This window comes from Myxine glutinosa, chromosome 11 (genome assembly GCF_964187855.1).
Source record: "Myxine glutinosa chromosome 11, kmMyxGlut1.1, whole genome shotgun sequence".
NCBI classification, from domain to species: domain Eukaryota; kingdom Metazoa; phylum Chordata; class Myxini; order Myxiniformes; family Myxinidae; genus Myxine; species Myxine glutinosa.
Window position 1 is genome coordinate 64,369,238 of NC_136271.1, and position 18,450 is coordinate 64,387,687.

At 44.6% G+C, this 18,450-nt stretch overlaps 1 protein-coding gene across 2 annotated transcripts in view; it reads left to right on the top strand.

Annotated features, from left to right (window-relative positions):
• Positions 1–18,450, top strand: part of LOC137411848 (uncharacterized) — a 50,677-nt gene that overhangs the window by 130 nt on the left and 32,097 nt on the right. Inside the window, exons 1-2 of one of the 2 annotated variants that reach the window (XM_068097132.2) lie at positions 194–420; positions 539–608. In XM_068097132.2, the coding sequence (XP_067953233.2) occupies positions 561–608 (48 nt within the window). In that variant the 5' untranslated portion in view covers positions 194–420; positions 539–560. Of the gene's footprint in view, positions 1–193; positions 421–538; positions 609–18,450 lie in introns of those variants that run through there. The other variant, XM_068097133.2, reaches the window with a different exon arrangement.

Below are 18,450 nucleotides of genomic sequence, written 5' to 3' on the forward strand. Positions count from 1 at the left end.
TGAGACCCCGAGGTCGCGCCAGCCGGCCTCGTCTTCTCCGTGTGCGTTCGCGTGACGTCGTAAGCGATGGTGGACGTCACAAAGCCTCGACGGCTGCAACGTGCTCGTTCGGGTGACGCTTCACCGGGGCGCGGAGAGGCGTCTCCGGTGCTCATTGTGCCGCGTGTTCGACGCTATTTATGTACAAGCCTCGGGAGGAGCTCGGGTTGGGGGAGGGGGGGGGCTTTGTGCCTGATCTCGTTGTCCCCGCTCTCGCTCCGGGTCCGGGACAATGCCCGGAGAGTGTCCGGACGGCGCCATTCTCTAGTCCGCGCACGATGTCAGAGCACCGCGGACGGCTCCTTCGGACAAATAATTAATTACATCTTGGTCAGGGTGTCGCCGTGTCCGTCCGCAGGCGACTCCGATTTGTCCGCACCCGTGAGTCATCGCTTTTGTCCGTTCGTGGCTTTCGCGCATCTTTGCGTCCGCGTGTTCCGCCATGTACATGTCTCACACCATATTTTACCTCCGTGTCCGACCCCATCCCGCTCTGCAGAATTCCGCGGGGACACGTCACGATGGAGGAGCCCGTGGAGGACAGAGAGTCGGACAAAGCTGGATACAAGGTGAGTGAGCGACGATCGAACGTTAAGAAACGGCGAATCGGAAGGGTTTCAATGGAACGGAACGGGAATGGTGACTCGATGTGTCCAACACGAGTACATGGACTGATGGACAGACGGGAATTGCTACACACACACACACACACACACACGTCCATCCATGCCTTGCGAGATCAGGTGGGGGCGTCGACGAAGCCCCCCTAGCCCGGAGGACGTCGAAGGGACAAAATGGGGAATCCTTCCGGACTGGAGGACACGGCTTGTCGAGCTGCAGACACGGACAGCTCAGGAGTCCCACGGGATCCAGATAGATTGTTCCTGTGTCCAAATATGTCGTTCCACAATAATTGTCAAAGACAAGACTAAAGTTGAACATCACTTGGGGGTTGCACCCACACCCACCTCCTCCTCCACCCCTTACTCCATTCTTCCAGATATTCCATTATTTGTACCTGGGGATACACACTCCCCTCTGAGGTTCGAATCCCGACCCAGGAATAAACTGTCATCCCGGTGTTTCACAGACAGGGTGATTCATCAATGTGTCCGATGGACGCTAGACAGGGCGACGCGTCCCATGTGCCGGCATCGGTTGATGGACGTTAAAGATCCCACGGATGTTTGGAAATCCCAAACTCGATTTTGTTTCCAAAAGTTCCACGACCTCACGTTCCACAAGCACAAAGAATTCCCACGGCCAGGAGTTCAGGAGGGACGGACGTCCACCTTCGGCCGTGGTTTATTCCACGACACCTGGATTTGTGTTCCACCTTGCACGAGTTATGGACTCGCGAGGGGTGGGGGGGGTGTGGGGGGGGGGGGAGCATTCCGTAAAAACGTGTAACTATCTTCCTCCCTGGAATTCACCTTGGATTTCCAAAATCCAAATTGGTGGGTTCGCTCAAGAGTCGAGGTCGTGCAGATCTCCTTGGCAATATGGGATAATAAATAGCGTTTACCTTCATGGTTGCCCCTCGTAGCCAAAGATTGGCGTGCACACGTCACTTCCCAACACGTGTGTGATTTCGTTTACTGTGGCAACTGCTGCCCGGACAGCGACCGCACACAGGTGGCAAGCGTTGTTACCTGGTGCAAAGAAGTACCCGAGAAACCAGGCCACTTGCTCCCCGCAGTTTAAGGTAAGAATTTCTAATCCGTTCAGAGTTCCGGCGATATCTCGTCGACTCTCCATGAAAGATGCCACGTGATCTTTAACCGCCAATGACGAATGCCGGCAGCTGTGCCGTGTCCCATAAACATGGCGTATTTATTGGCCCAAATCAACAAGTCTGTCCTCTCGTACCATAACGTGTCCGTCGGGTCCTTCGGGTATCGTCTTTCCTTTCCAGAATCCTCGGTCTGTCCACCAACGTGAACCTTCTGGTTTCCTGATCAAAACTCCGAGTCAACAAGCTGAACTGGCTCTGGCCATGTTCATGGACCTATTGTCTGGCCCTGGTCGTGCACCCATTGTCTGGTCCTGTTTATGCACCCATTGTCTGGCCCTGGTCATGCACCCATTGTCTGGTCCTGTTCATGGACCCATTTTCTGGCCCTGGTCGTGCACCCATTGTCTGGTCCTGTTCATGGACCCATTGTCTGGCCCTGGTCGTGCACCCATTGTCTGGTCCTGTTTATGGACCCATTGTCTGGCCCTGTTTATGCACCCATTGTCTGGTCCTGTTCATGGACCCATTGTCTGGCCCTGTTCGTGCACCAATTTTCTGGTCCTGTTCGTGCACCAATTGTCTGGTCCTGTTCATGGACCCATTGTCTGGCCCTGTTCATGGACCCATTGTCTGACCCTGGTTGTGCACCCCTTGTCTGGTCCTGTTCATGGACCCATTGTCTGGCCCTGGTCGTGCACCCATTGTCTGGTTCTGTTCATGGACCCATTGTCTGGCTCTGTTTATGCACCCATTGTCTGGCCCTGTTCATACACCAATTGTCTGGCCCTGTTCGTGCACCAATTGTCTGGTCCTGTTCATGGACCCATTGTCTGGCCCTGTTTATGCACCCCAGTACAGCTTCAAGGTTGTTGCAGTCAACTGGTGTCAACTATTTTTAGGATTGCCTCTGATTAGAACACTTGAGGGACAATCAGGTATGCATGCCTGCGTGGGATACGGTGGTGGATCGTTGGTGAGGTTACTGGACGGCATCCCAGAGGGTGTGCTTTCAAATCCAACCGAAGACAGCAGTTTGAAGCTTCAGGAATCGAGTTCATTTCAGCAGCACTGCCACGTCACTGCTGGATTGTCAGTGGTGGTGGTTCGTATTAGTCAAACATTTGTTTGTGAAATGACTGTTTTTGCCTCAAACACAATAGGGACATTTGCTGAACACCGTCTGCCTGAAACTTTTGTTTGCGGTGAACAAAGTTCACTTGTCTCAGACGTCCCTGTTCCATATACTTGCCGTTTTAACGGTGATGTCTTTCATTTGTTAGAGAAAGAAATCCACTCGAGTTGAACAGGCGATCAACAAAGTCTCGAGGCATTTGAAACGTCAAAAGGAAGAAGAGAATAATGAGAGGGTAACAATAGCACCGGGAGATGGAAAAGGAGAAACAGTCCTTTCCAAGGGAACGATTGAAGAGGTTTTTTGCCCTTTTAAAAAAAAGTTTCTCAGCGAAACACACGAAGGTAAAAAATAATGTTTGACACAACATGGAAACGACAGACAGACAGATAGACAAACAAACAGACAGACAAAAGACAAAGGCCAGCATCGATGCCCAGTTTAGTCACCTTTGGCGGCGACATTGGTGCATGGGGGGAGGTAGGCAGGAACTTTGATGTGAAGTCCTGGAAAATTTTGTCCAGGTGAGCACGGACCTCCGTTTGTCACACCTTTATGAACATGAAAGCTTTGCAAATCCCGGTTTTGTTGAACATGACATTTGAACTTTTTCCATGTTTGCACTGTTCCCAGTTCACGTGTATAAAGGGAATATCATTTCGGATTGTATACAACAACAACAACAACAACAACAGGCATTTTAAGGCCATTTTCCCTGCAAGAGCAGGGGTTAGCCTTGCGGTCCCCATGACAATGTTCTCCATTTTGCCCTATTTTCTGCATCTCTCCTTGTTAACCCCCTTGCCCACATTTCTTCTTCCACCATCTTTAGCCAAGTCTTTCTCGGTCTTCCCCGTCCTCTACTTCCTTCTACATTCATTTCCATCACTCTTCTCAACCAATCACTTTCATCCTTCCTCAACACATGACCAAACCATCTCAACCTGTTCCTCTTCACAGCATCAATCACAGGCTCTATTCCAATCATCTTTCGCAATTCATCATTTGTCTTCCTCTCTCTCTCAACGATACTCCGCACATCCACCGAACCATTCGCATTTCCACCCTTTGAAGGCTTCGTTGCTGCTCTACGTTCATTACCCATGTCTCGCTCCCATAAATCATAACACTTCTCACACATGCACCATACTAGTGTAGCAGCATAGCAAACCTGTTGTGCATTTTGTGATACAAGCACCAAATTTGGTACACTAGTAGACTATCATATTATGAAAAGATCTGGATATTGGGCCATCTCAGATTCAGAGATTTGATTTTTGCAAGATTTCGATTCGATTGGGATCGAAGAGAACACCTTCTTCGTCTTCTGTACAGTGAAGTTGCCAGCCCTGAATTCTCTGGCTACATCTGGGTGCTTCATTGGGAGTGCAACCGTGTCCCTCAGGTGAACAGGGACCCACCTGGCATAGTGTGTGTGGTCTAAGGCATGGAACCATGGGACCAGTTCCGTCAGGGCATCAAGGTACGTCGTGAATGAAGCCTGCCGCAGAGAACGCATGTAGACCAGTACCAACATCTCTAGTTCCAGCACAGTTGCCCAGTACTGAAAGTTGGGAATGTCTTCTCCTCTCTGGTGACACCAGTCTTCGAACTCAGGCAGGTCTTCTGCATCATCAGCATATGTCATACAGTGGCGTTCATACGCACGGTGTTGCAGGATGTGCAGTGCCGCTGCAGTGATTTGATGAGCTCTTCTTGTGCGGGTGACGTGGGCAGCTCGTAGGAAGGAGTCGGCCGTCCCTGGCGTTGCAATCTCAGCTTGCAAAATCTGCAAATCTTGCAAAAATCAAATCTCTGAATCTGAGATGGCCCAATATCCAGATCTTTTCATAATATGATAGTCTACTAGTGTGCCAAATTTGGTGCTTGTATCACAAAATGCACAATTCTTTTGAATATTTGGGCTAAGCCGCCCCACTATACACCTTTCCCTTCAGCTTCAGCGACACTCTCCTCCTCATCAGCACGCCACTCAGTTCCCGAAACTTCTTCCATGCACATCTCACTCGAGCAACCGTTGCCGAGTCTGATCCACCTTTTCCATTCAGCATGTCTCCAAGGTAACAAAATGTTTTCACACCTTCCAGCTTCACGCCGTCTCCAAGATCCAACTCAACATTTCCTCCATCTGCAGCTCCCTCTGTGCACACCTTACATTTGAATGTAGCTGCCACACTGGTTAATGACCCTCTCAGACCACTACATTTTTGATGAACCCACTCAGCGCACATTGTACATTGAATGGAGTTCACTCCGACAGCCTTCCTACACACAGCACAGGGCCACTTCCCAGTTCTTTCCACCTCACCACATGCTTGACCACTTGCCATCACCTTCGTTTTTCCGATATTCACCTTCAGACCTTTTGTCTCCATACATTCCTTCCACGTATTCATCTTCTCCTTCACTCCAGTCCAGTTCCGATTGTATACGAAGAAACCAAATCCCTTTTTGAAGTGCACTGCCGATTTCATTGGCTGGGAGACCGTGTTAGGATGACCTGGAGATAGGTGCCTTCGTCTCTGAGCTGCCTATCCTGGTCCGTTTTGATTCATCCTAAATGGTCATCCCGGTGTTTCACGGTGTGCCGTCTCTCGGACAGACGTTCAACTGAGCATCCCGTCCATTCGTTGGTGGACTTTAAAAAGATCCCACGGTGTCCTTGGTGAAGAGTGGGCGAGCTATCGCCAGCATCCTGAACTAATGGCTAAATCCTGCTCTATCCTACATGGGACACCGCATCAGAGGCACGGCCACGCTCTCAGCAAAGGTGCAAACCCACAGCCAGGTGCTGCATAAAGAAAGGAAATGCATTTGCTTGATGCCATGATCTCTGATGGCTTCATCTCCTTGTAAGCCCACAGACTCTGCAAACCGTGAAGCCATTAACAGTGCTCTCAAATAAAGGTCTTTTGACAAGAAATCGATCGGTTAAGGTTGATCAAAATGCGCAATCGATATGAACGTATCCCGCGGCTTTATTGATGTTGTGCCAAATGAAACTGAAGGTTAGGAGACTGTTGAGACCGGTTTGTGAGGTTTCGGTAAATTTGATCTCAGACAGTCTCCTGTAATGAATTACCAACACTGACAATTCCTAGGATTTTAAACAGTAATATTCTTCTTCTACTATCACGACTACTATTGCTGCTACTACTACTACTACGACTATCACTATTACTACTTCTACTACTATTACTTCTACTACTATTACTACTTCTATTATTACTACTACTACTACGATTACTACTTCTACTACTACTACTAGTATTATTACTACTACTACTACTACTACTACTACTACTACTACTACTACTACTACTACTACTACTACTACGACTATTACTTATTTAGTAGGTCCAATTATCCTCACTTTCTTGTGGGGTCAGCCTGGGAAAGTGCTTGGCCCAAGTCTTTCACGAATTGGCTGGCCAGGCTTGACATTCGACCGAAGGTGATTTTTGGCAGGAATGTCAAACTTTTTAAGGGTGCCGGTGATACTGTTCGTTGAAAGACGCCGTGGGATCTTTAACATTCACCAGCTGATGCTAGCAAACGGGACGACAAGTTTAACTTCCATCCGCGGGACAGCGCACACACTCACATGAAATACCAGGATGACAGTTTATACTTTCAATACATTCTTGCATGGTTCTTGTTTAGGGTAATAAAAATACCCAGAAACAAATACATATACATTCAAAGTACACCGCCCCATGCCAAATAAATAAATATCCTCCAGCGCGGCTCATAGAGACTAAATTGGGTGGGAGAGGTGTACAATAATTTTATTGATTGATTAATTGCTTAATTAAAATCAAAAAATAATATTCCTAAAATATTTTCTTAATCAATTGGCGAATAGCATACCTAAACTACCAGTGCTTCATTCGAAGGTATAACTTTTAGAAAATTAATTAAATGTCATTAATCGAAAAAAATTAATGATTAATTTATTAACCAATAAATAATTAATTGATTAATTGCTGAATCAATAAATCAAAAATATCCTTTATAGCGACATCACTTGGTCATTATCGTGTCAAAATATTAGGTTCCTAGCTCAAAAGGTGCCCGAGATATTGCCCAGATGACAAAGAAAATAAATAAATAAATGATGAAAAATAAAAATAAATAAATAATAATCATAAAATAATTAAATAATTAATCAATTGGCTATTTGAATACCTAAACCACTTCCGTTTCATCCGAATCTGTAACTTAAAAAAAATTAATCAATGAAGTCATGAATCGAATAATTTAATAATTAATCGATTAATTGATTAATCAATAAATCAAAATTAGCCTTTGCAGCCGAATCACTTGGTCATTGGCATGTCCAAATATCAGCTTCCTAACTCAAAAGGTGCCTGAGATATCGCCCGGACAAACAAGAAAACAAACAAACAAACAACCAGAGTGAAAACTGAGTACTCCCTTTCAGTGTGCGTCATTGCCGAGCCCCCTTCGGTGCCCAGCAATGACGTTATGCAGCGCCTGGAGATGGCATAGGAAAGGAGTGGTGTGCAATATCCCGACCTCTGTGTTTAGACATGTTAAGCACATTCTTGAGCATGATCTTTTTGCACATCCCTAAAAATCCCAACATTAAAAAAATAAAGGCTGGAATTGATATTCTACGAACATCATTTTATCAACTCGGCAATAAGAACCATTTATTTTTCCATTATTTAACTTTCATTTATTAATTTTCCCCCAATTTCCAATTTTTCTTTATTTTTTTATTTTCGATTTTTTTCAATTATTACATTTTCAAAACATTTTTTCAATTTTCAATTATTTTAATATTTTTCAATTCTACATTATTCGATTTCTTAATTACGTATTTACTTTTTTAATTATTTAACTTTCATTTAATTCTCCCAATATTTTTTAACATCGCAGCCCATAGGGCAAAGCCGTCTAGCACAGTGTTAGTCTGTCTGCATGTATGTCCCCTCAAACGTATACCAATCAGAGCTGAGGATCTGGTCACATGACAGGGTGATGTGATTACGTCTGATGTCATTACGGCGGCTGACTCTCCACACACCTGCATTTTGATTCCAATTTTATTCAGCCGGAACATATCATTCGGACCTGTAATATATCACCATTGCCATGCTCTACCTTCACGTTTTTCATTCATTGTGAAACACAAACAAACCGATTGTTAAAATGACCATCAAATATCGAAAGCATCGGCGTTACGGCTCTTCCATCAAAATGGTACGCATAGGCCTTCGGCTTTATGCCTCACCTTCAGGCCGTTTCGTACAAATTAAACCCAGGTTTCTTAATACAGTAGTGTATCGTTTTCGTATTAGTAATAATAATAATAATAATAATAATAACACTTTTGTCCCAATGTCATGAATACAAAGTTGATGGATTGAAGCGGTGTATGGTTCATGAATCAATGATAAGCGGTGTAAGGTACTAACAACCGCGGAAGTAAGGAATTCGCCTCGATTTTTGATAGAATGTTATTAATCCAATCCTGGTGGGGTATATAGATTACAGTAGATCTTCCCTCAGTCCTGCAAGTAAAAGTTACCTCACGGATATCGGGATTCCTCCAAATTTGTTTGTTTAATGTTATAAGCAGCATTAGTGACTGTTTAAAAAGCTAATAATATGTGTTTGTGGTTTATAATATTTTACAAGCCCGGCTACGCCACTGTTAGACTTTCGGTCTTGTTTTTTAACTATTATTGTTTCCGGATGGAAGCACTAAGTGTTCATTCTGACTGCGTGTCCGTGGAAAGTCTTAGTGTCCATCCCACTTTTTGGGGGGGGGGAAAAAAAAATGTTTGTTTTCATTGTGACAGAATTTCAAGTGCTACCTACCAATTGGCTAATATTATGAGTTGGCTATCCTGGGAGCCATCAGCGACCTCCAATCGCAGCCCTCTAGTTTTGTTTAATGTTCCAAAAAGAGATTGGGATCGGCTGCTGGAGTTCCATGTAGTATTCGTCACCTTTTGGGCAAAGCATGTCACGGGTTTCCCCCCCTGCTCCCAAGAAAAGACCATAATAATCAACACCCCCGTTAATCCACCCCAAACCTTCAAATTCCCTGTTTTCTTTCTTGAAAGCCCCTGTGGTGTCCATCTTGCTTATCCCATGTACCCTGCCCCAGCCCTCTCCCTTCCACAGATCTCCCGATGTCCCTGTTCCCTGCTGTTGTTGTACTTCCCTCCCTCTCCCCCTATTCTCTCCCACTCCCTTTATTATTTGTTCTATGTGTTCGTTCGTATATGAGCCTCGACTAAATATACAAAAAAACATGTTAAATTCACACCATCAATGTACACATGTGATGAAATGTCCTTACAATCTATTGCATCGAAGACGTGAAGCTGGATTAAAGAGATGTCATGGAAGAATCTAACCCTCACTTGTCTTGTTGTATAACGATGCCATTCTTTATCGACGAGCAGGCTTAGGGATGATGGCCCATCTGCGCTTTGCTTTCCTTGATGGCTGCCATATGACTCCGAAGACTTTGAATGCTTTGTTTAGTCATCGTTTACCACCGGCAAAGATATGATTTTTATGTTTATGCGTATGCCTCCGATATTTATGCCTCCGCCGACATCATGTTTTCGGGTTGTCCGTCCGTCCTTCCGTTCGTCCGTCCGTTCGGGTTGAACCTCGTTTTTCTCAGCAACCACATGTCCGAGTGAGACGAAACTTTCAGGGTAGGAGTGACACCCATGCAGAATGTTTTTTATGATAATTGTGATGTCATAGGTGAAGTGGTATACCAGCCAAAAATGTTTTAATCGAATTCCTTATCCTAAAAATCTGAAATTGCATGCACATGATCTATGACCCATTTCTATTGAAATATTAAATTTATGACATCGTAGGTCACATGGTTTGGCAGGCATATTGGATTGAAGGAAAATATTAAATAATTCTATCTCTGAAACCGCTCACCCTATCGTTGTGATATTTTACAAATATCATCTAACAACACTGTTGCATATAGTTTGAAAATTATAATGTCGTAGGTCACTTGGTTTGGCAGCCATCTTGGATAGAAAAACGAACCTTATCCAATCAACGCGAAACTTCACAAACGCGATCTCCTAACCATACATATGCAGAGTGTACATTTTTAAAGGTCATATGTCATGTGGTATGGCAGCCATATTAGCTTGAAAGCCGATATTTAAAAAAATCCCTTCTCTGAAACTGCTTCACCGATCAATGTGAAACCTGTCATGTCTGATAAAAATGTGATACTTGAGAGCAGCTGAAGGGATTTAAATCAAACTTGTTTCTTTTTAGGACAGTGAACGATGGCATCTACCCGTTGTGGGACTTTGCGGAGGCATATTGGCGACACAGTCGCATTGTTCTAGTTTTCCTTTTCTTTGACACTTCACTTGCATTTCGATAGTCAAATTGACTGACCTTCTTAACTCGGCCAAATGGACAACCGTTTGATGATGTCGGGCGGCAAAGTGCCACCAAGTGGGAAGTGTCGGCAAAACCCATGTGTACAAAATGGCACACGTTGGTCACCATACAATTATGGGAGTGGTAATTTCTATCTGGTTTCACGACTGGCAAAATGGGGTCAAATAAGTTCATCGCCGTTTCGACTTTTCTTTTGCCTTTGCCCATATTGTGAATAGATAATGTCAACCCAAGTCGACGAAGTCAAATCAATCTCTCGCACTTCGTTCCCCCTCATAGTTTGTTTCATTTTGAAATATCAAATCTTTTCATCCATTACATTGTACCGTACATATTACCTTTTCTTTGGTAACCTTTTTCATTTCAAATATCTTCCAAATTAATGCTGTGCTCATCTTTAGGCCACCCATGGGGACGCTGCAGCTCCAATTTATCAACACAAAGACCATTTTGAAACTTTTGGGATTTTTTTCAAACTTTTTAAAAACTCAACAAACATGCTTTTTCTAAACATGAGGGAAAGTCTATCTGAATATCAATGTTCTGTTAAAGCTTTTGAAATACATCTTGGTTGGGCAAGTAGGTTTTATCACTTTCTGCTTCAACAAACACTGGTACACTTCCTTTCCAGATATAGATTCATGGAAAAGCTAAACAATGGAGGAGGAGAAGGGGAGTGAGAAACTCACAATAGATAGAATGGCAAGCAGACACATGTACAACTAGAACGGCACATACTTCCACTGAACAGTTTACGTTTTGTATCCCACTGATAGGTCGGATCTGGATTCAGATCTTCACCAAAGTCGAATCGATTTGTCCTTGTCACATACCCAACCTGCCCACCAAGTTTCGTCCAAATCCATCCACAACGTTTTTAGATATCCTGTTCACAAACAAACAGACAGGGGTGAAAACATAACCTCCATCCACGTTTGGTGGCTGAGGCAAACCTTTTAATTGCTTAGACATTTGCATTTTAATAAAATGTGCTTCCTTTCTTTTTTCACAAGGAATCTTAAACAATTGCAGTCGATGTAAAGTGGCCTGAAGAAGTACAATGTGTGCATTGTACATTGGAAGAACGCCAAGCCAGAGGACCCAACTGCTGGCACGCGTCATTGGTGGCGGTGATAGATCCCATGGTGTTATTTGTGAAGAGTAGGCGAGTTATCATCGGCACGCTGAACAAATTACTGCCACTTGAATGTTGGGTCTTGCCAACCAGTTGGTGAAAGACTTAGACCAAAAACCTTTCCTGGGCGACCCCACAACGTGGGTATAATTAGGCTGTCAAATAAGGAAAGAGAGAGGTGGGGGGGGGGGGTGGAGGGGGAAGTGGAGATTTTGCGGGAAGGGGTGGAGAGAGAGGGGTTGGAGGAAGAGATAGAGAGGGAAAGGTGAGGGTGGGCAGCCGAAGGTATAGAGAGAGACAAAGAGGTGGGGATAAGGTATAAACTATAGAGAGAGAGAGGCGTTGGGGGAAGAGATAGAGAGGGAAAGGTGGGGGTGGGCTGCCGAAGGTATAGAGAGAGACAGAGAGGTGGGGATAAGGTATATAGAGAGAGAGAGAGAGAGAGGTGGGTATAAGATATAGAGACAGAGAGGTGGGGATAAGGTATAAACTATAGAAAGAGAGAGGCGTTGGGGGAAGAGATAGAGAGGGAAAGGTGGGGGTGGGCAGCCAAAGGTATAGAGAGAGACAGAGAGGTGGGGATAAGGTATAGAGAGAGAGAGAGGTGGGTATAAGATATAGAGACAGAGAGGTGGGGATAAGGTACAGAGAGAGAGAGGTGGGGATAAGGTACAGAGAGAGAGAGGTGGGGATAAGGCATAGAGAGAGAGAGGTGGGGATAAGGTACAGAGAGAGAGAGAGGTGGGGATAAGGTATAGAGAGAGAGAGAGAGAGAGGTGGGTATAAGATATAGAGACAGAGAGGTGGGGATAAGGTACAGAGAGAGAGAGGTGGGGATAAGGTACAGAGAGAGAGAGGTGGGGATAAGGTACAGAGAGAGAAAGGTGGGGATAAGGTATAGAGACAGAGAGGTGGGGATAAGGTACAGAGAGAGAGAGGTGGGGATAAGGTACAGAGAGAGAGGTGGGGATAAGGTACAGAGAGAGAGAGGTGGGGATAAGGTACAGAGAGAGAAAGGTGGGGATAAGGTATAGAGACAGAGAGGTGGGGATAAGGTACAGAGAGAGAGAGGTGGGGATAAGGTACAGAGAGAGAGAGGTGGGGATAAGGTACAGAGAGAGAGAGGTGGGGATAAGGTACAGAGAGAGAAAGGTGGGGATAAGGTATAGAGACAGAGAGGTGGGGATAAGGTACAGAGAGAGAGAGGTGGGGATAAGGTACAGAGAGAGAGGTGGGGATAAGGTACAGAGAGAGAGAGGTGGGGATAAGGTACAGAGAGAGAGAGAGGTGGGGATAAGGTACAGAGACAGAGAGGTGGGGATAAGGTACAGAGACAGAGAGGTGGGGATAAGGTACAGAGACAGAGAGGTGGGGATAAGGTACAGAGAGAGAGAGGTGGGGATAAGGTACAGAGAGAGAGAGGTGGGGATAAGGTACAGAGACAGAGACGTGGGGATAAGGTACAGAGAGAGAGAGGTGGGATAAGGTACAGAGAGAGAGAGGTGGGGATAAGGTACAGAGACAGAGAGGTGGGGATAAGGTATATAGAGAGAGAGAGGTGGGGATAAGGTACAGAGACAGAGAGGTGGGGATAAGGTACAGAGAGAGAGAGGTGAGGATAAGGTATAGAGACAGAGAGGTAGGGATAAGGTATCGAGAGAGAGGGGTGGGGAAAAGGGTATAGAGAGAGAGAGGTGGGGATAAGGTATAGAGACAGAGAGGTGGGGAAAAGGTATAAAGAGAGAGAGGTGGGGAAAAGGGTATAGAGAGAGAGAGGTGGGGATAAGGTATAGAGAGAGAGAGGTGGGGAAAAGGGTATAGAGAGAGAGAGAGGTTGGGGGAAGGGGTAGAGAGAGGTGGTGAGGGTGAGGTTATGGAGATAGAGAGAGAGGTGAGGGAGGTGGGGGAGAATAGGTGGAGTGAGAGGTAGGGAAAGTGGTGTGTAGATAGAAAGTGTGGAGGGGAGGGGTGGAGAGAGAGAGAGAGAGAGATAGATAGATAGAGATAGAGAGATAGAGAGAGAGAGACAGAGGGAGAGAGAGAGAGATAGAGAGATAGAGAGAGAGAGATAGATAGAGAGAGATAGAGAAAGAGAGATAGATAGAGAGAGATAGATAGATAGAGATGGAGAGAGAGAGAGACAGAGACAGAGACAGACAGAGAGAGAGAGAGAGAGAGAGAGAGACAAAAAAAGATGATGCAATGAAGACAAATGCCAGACCAGTTTTGGATTTGTGTCCATCTATTAGCGAGTGTTTGCTGACATCCTTGTTCACCTCAAAAAGAAACTCACACAGAGGTAAGTATTCGGTAAGTCACATTCTTCAGGCTTTTGTGTTAATTGTCGAGTACACTTTTGGTTTAAAGAGAATAGACGGTTATGATGTAGTCTGTCGGAGCTATTAGAATGACTTTCGTGAAGTGTGAATCATTCTACGGTACTTTATACAGACTTGGCATTTAATATGGATTTTTTTTTTCTTGACTTGGGTTTACTTTCTGAACTCAGTATATCAATCTGGTGAGTTTATTTTACCCTTCGGTGATGTCTTTGTTGAAAGAACCATGTCACTGATTGTCTTTCGCAGCAAGAAGTCAATAACAGGATTATATCACAGGTGGCATGACAAAATGTAAGGACAGGTACATTTGACGATTGGCTTCACAATCGGGTATATAAGGGTTGTTGCGTTCTGTATTAGTGGAAAACAACTGCTGCACGTCTACAAAAGTTATTTCCGCTTTCTCTGGAGATGGTCCGTCAACTTGACAATGCTGTTTGTCATGGAGTGGTGGCTTTACGAAATTCTGGCATGAAACAGCGTGCTATTGCTCGGCAGTATGGCATCACTCAAGGTCAGGTGTCAAAGATCCTGAAACGAAATGCTCAGAGGGGTGTCCCTACTCCAATACCGAGGCCAGGACGTCCACGCAGAACAACAAGGAGAGATGATCGCCAGCTGCACCGGTTAGTCTGCAATGGCCGTACCAAGTCAGCTAATCGGCTTAGGGCTGAGTGGCAGCAACTGACAAATGTGCCTGTATCCAGAAGGCTAGTCAACCAAAGACTGGTTCAAGCAGGCTATCGTGCCAGGCGTCCCCTGAGAAAGCCACGCCTGACCAGACAACACAGGCAGCGCCGATTGCAGTGGGCCAGAGAGCACCGTCAATGGCAGCCAGGACACTGGAATCACGTGACCTTCAGTGACGAGTCTAGATTTCTGGTCTATCGTCAAGATGGCCGCATCCGAGTGCGCAGACAAGTGCATGAAGCCCACAACGAAGATTGTATAGTGCCAAGAGTCCAAGCTGGAGGTGGTGCGGTGACCGTTTGGGCTGCTTTTCATGCAGGGGGCAAAACTGACCTGGTTGTTCTGAATGGAAACCTGAACCAGTTCAAGTATAGGGTCATTCTGGAAGAAACATTGCTTCCATTTGCTCGTGCAGCCTTTCGGGGAAACTTTGTCTTCCAAGATGACAATGCACGGCCTCATCGTGCTCGCATGATCCAACACTTTCTTGCTGACCGTGGTGTAGAGCATATGGAGTGGCCTGCCATGTCCCCGGATATGAATCCGATAGAGAACTTGTGGGCAGAATTAACGCGTCAAATCGACAACTTGGACCAGCAGCCGACCTCTGTGCGTGAATTGCAGCAGACTATTGTCACTGCATGGCAAGCGATTCCTGTCCAAACCATGGCAAATCTCGTGAACAGCATGCCTCGACGTGTCCGTGCTCTCCTGAATGCTCGTGGGGGTTACACGAAGTACTGAACTGGAATCTTACTGTCCGTAATCCCAGTCATAATTTAGCTTTTGTTTTTGTTGAAATTTTTTTTGGCTAATGTGCAAAATAAAGAGATACTTCTGGAAAACGTACAGAAGTTTAACACAGTACTGTCCGTGAATTGAGTTCGATATCAGTTTACATCACTTTCAAGGATCAATTTATTTGCTTCGAAATGTCAAATGTGGTTTTTGTTTCTTTTAAAGGTCACATTAACAAAATCTAGAATAATTTCAACATAATTCCAATGAACTTTTGGTTCTAAGTCATCTTGAAAAGTAAGTTCACCCCCACCAAAAAAATATTCCATATTAAATGCCAAGTCTGTAATTGTACGTCTAGTATTCTATGTCAGCTTTCCTTTTCATGAACATAAATTAAAATTTTCTAAAATCTCTGTGGGTTCCAATGCTGATCATATAACGTTCCATTGAACTTCCGCTATTCTCGAAACTTTGTAGGGCTGCTGCAGCGACTAGACCAAAGGGTCGACTAGACCAAAGGGTCGTCATGAGGAAAGTTGGTTCACTCTTGTGTTTTAAGCATTCCCCAAACTTGGAACTCGATCAGTGTACAAGCCGAAAATCTGAATCCTTCGAATGAAGGATAACTTGATAAGATATTTGACAAAACTCCAATTATTCCTCAGGCGCCAATTGATCCTTTCCTGCGGCCGATCCATGTCCTTACTTTCTTCGAAAAAAATGAGGATTTGTTCATCATGCGCCTCCCATGGCTGTGAGGACAGCTGGTCAAACAAGGTGATTTCCCATGATACGCATTGTGGTTGTAAACATTCATAATACAGCCCCTTGTGGGCCGGAGCAACAAATGAAGACGTCAGACTTGTCTCTTTAAATCCCTTGTTTCAAGGAGTCCATTGATGTATAAAATCATCCCTTGGGAAGACTATGAAGAGAAGATGTGGCAGTCATTTGACCTTTTTCTGGCTTCATTGGGCCTCTGATAGAATGACTAATCAATCCGCGTTGCTGAAATCGATCTAAGAAGAGCTTTTTGAAGTCGGTACTCGTTGGCTTTGACATCTCGTATCCAGAGCTTCGTTCACTCGTTTTGAGTTTTTCATGAAGAACAAGAAATATTCGAATCCTCCAACTGATGTGTCGGGCCACCGTAGGCCTTGATGACCGCCTCAAATGTTTTGGACGTGAAATACAATGTGAAAATGGACAAAGCACAACATAAAATGATATTGTAACCTTTCGCTTTTGGTGCTTTCCTTCCGTAATCTGATGGGGAGACACACCAGTGTCATCGCCGCACTTTCGTGATGATGCAACTTGCAAAAGAAATTAATAATCCAGTCCCAGTCAGAGATGTTTTCACTGGATACATTTATTTCTTTTTAAATTGCCCAGAGACAGAGCACGATATTAGTGTGTAATTCAGGAAGTGATTATTTGAAGTAGTTAAAAGCCCAAGTGGTCTTGTGATCCCATGAGGACAATTACCGTAAGCTCATCCATTTCAGGCTTGTTCTTTCTCAAGGTCTAGTTAATTGCTTGTTAGCAAACCTTTCACAAGCGGGTGTGTTTTATTGAATAAGATTATTTCCCATTGATTAGCTCAGCCACTGAAGGTGGACAGAGGTTATGTTTTCACCCCTGTCTGTTTGTCCATTTGTTTGTTACTTGCGGAATTGAAGATTCACAAGTGTGTATATTGCCTGGTCTGGTCTGTGATTCTGTCTGTTTATCTGTATGCCAATCCGCCAACAGGTCAGAACTTGAAACCGATCTTCACTAAACTTCACCAAATAGTGGAGTTGGTTATATGTACGAAGCCTATTGATTTTGAGGTCAAAAGTTCAAAAGGTTAACATAGGCCAAATGTTAACAACTTTGTCAAATCTAAAACCCTCAATTTTCATCTGATTGACTTGAAATTTGAACAGGATTCGCATATCTGGACAATGAATTCAACCACCAAATAGTTTGAGGTCAAAAGGTCAACATAGGCCGAATTTCTAAAATCCTCAATTTTCATCCAATCAACTTGAAATTTGAAGAGCATTTGCATATCTGGGCACTGAATTCAACCACCAAATATTTTTGAGGTCAACATAGGCCAGAAGATCAATATAGTGTTACGGATTCGTCACTTCCGTTGTTGTGGTTTTCATCCACTGTAAACATTTTTGGTTCCATGAACTATTATTGTTATCGTTTAAGTGAAATAGAGATTACTGTTTTCAGAAGGTAAAAAAGTTAATGTTTTAAAAGAAACCGGAACCAGATGAAGACGAAGAGGAAGAAGAGGACAAAGAGGCGGAGCAAGAGAGGTCGGACAACAAAGCCGAGCTGCTTTGAGGTCTGGAGCAAACGCTGGCGAACGAGGGTCACGAGTGAACTTTGGGTTTCCTGGGAAAGGGATTCCTGCAACAGAGTTGTTATCGCTGTGACAGATAAACCTGCGTGACAGGTTTTGCGGTTGATTCCGAAGAGAATCGTTGGAGGGCCGTTACGTCTCGAGTACAGGCCGTTGGCCATTTTGCCTCGCGCCTGATTTTCGCATCGCTCCAGGTTTTTCACCTCGCTTCAACCATTTTCACCGCATGCAGACGTTAACCTGGTGTGTGTGTGTAACGTGGCTTTTGAGTGGGAAATTGTGGTTCGCCGATTGGGAGCCGTTGAACGTCCATACCAGAAGGTGTGATTTTCCAGTCGCCTCTTGAGGGTACCTTCGCCCATCTTTGGCAGTGTGACTGTCAACCCAATGGGATTCTGGTCTCGATACGACATCGTTCTGATGATCACTGAAGCGTGGATAGACTTTGGATTGATGCCGGGATAGAGACATTGGGAATGTTCTTGTTTCGCTCACTTGGAGCACAGTGAGTTATATTGTACGAAACTGATGGTACCATCATAGGAATGATATATTGATTGTACAATTGATTACTATTGTTATTGTACTGTTATTCTTGTGTGACCTTAATACAATACTTGTTTGTTGGTAACAATTATGTGGTTTCACCATTGATCTTTGACATACAGAATAACACATCTTTCTGCCGTGACTCCTCTCGGGGATCGGAGGTACACCGGGGTTTGGGGAGTAGCACGTAACAATAAGCCAAATTTTTTAAATCCTCAATTTCCATCTGACTTGAAATTTTAAGAGGATTAGCATACCAGGTCACTGAAT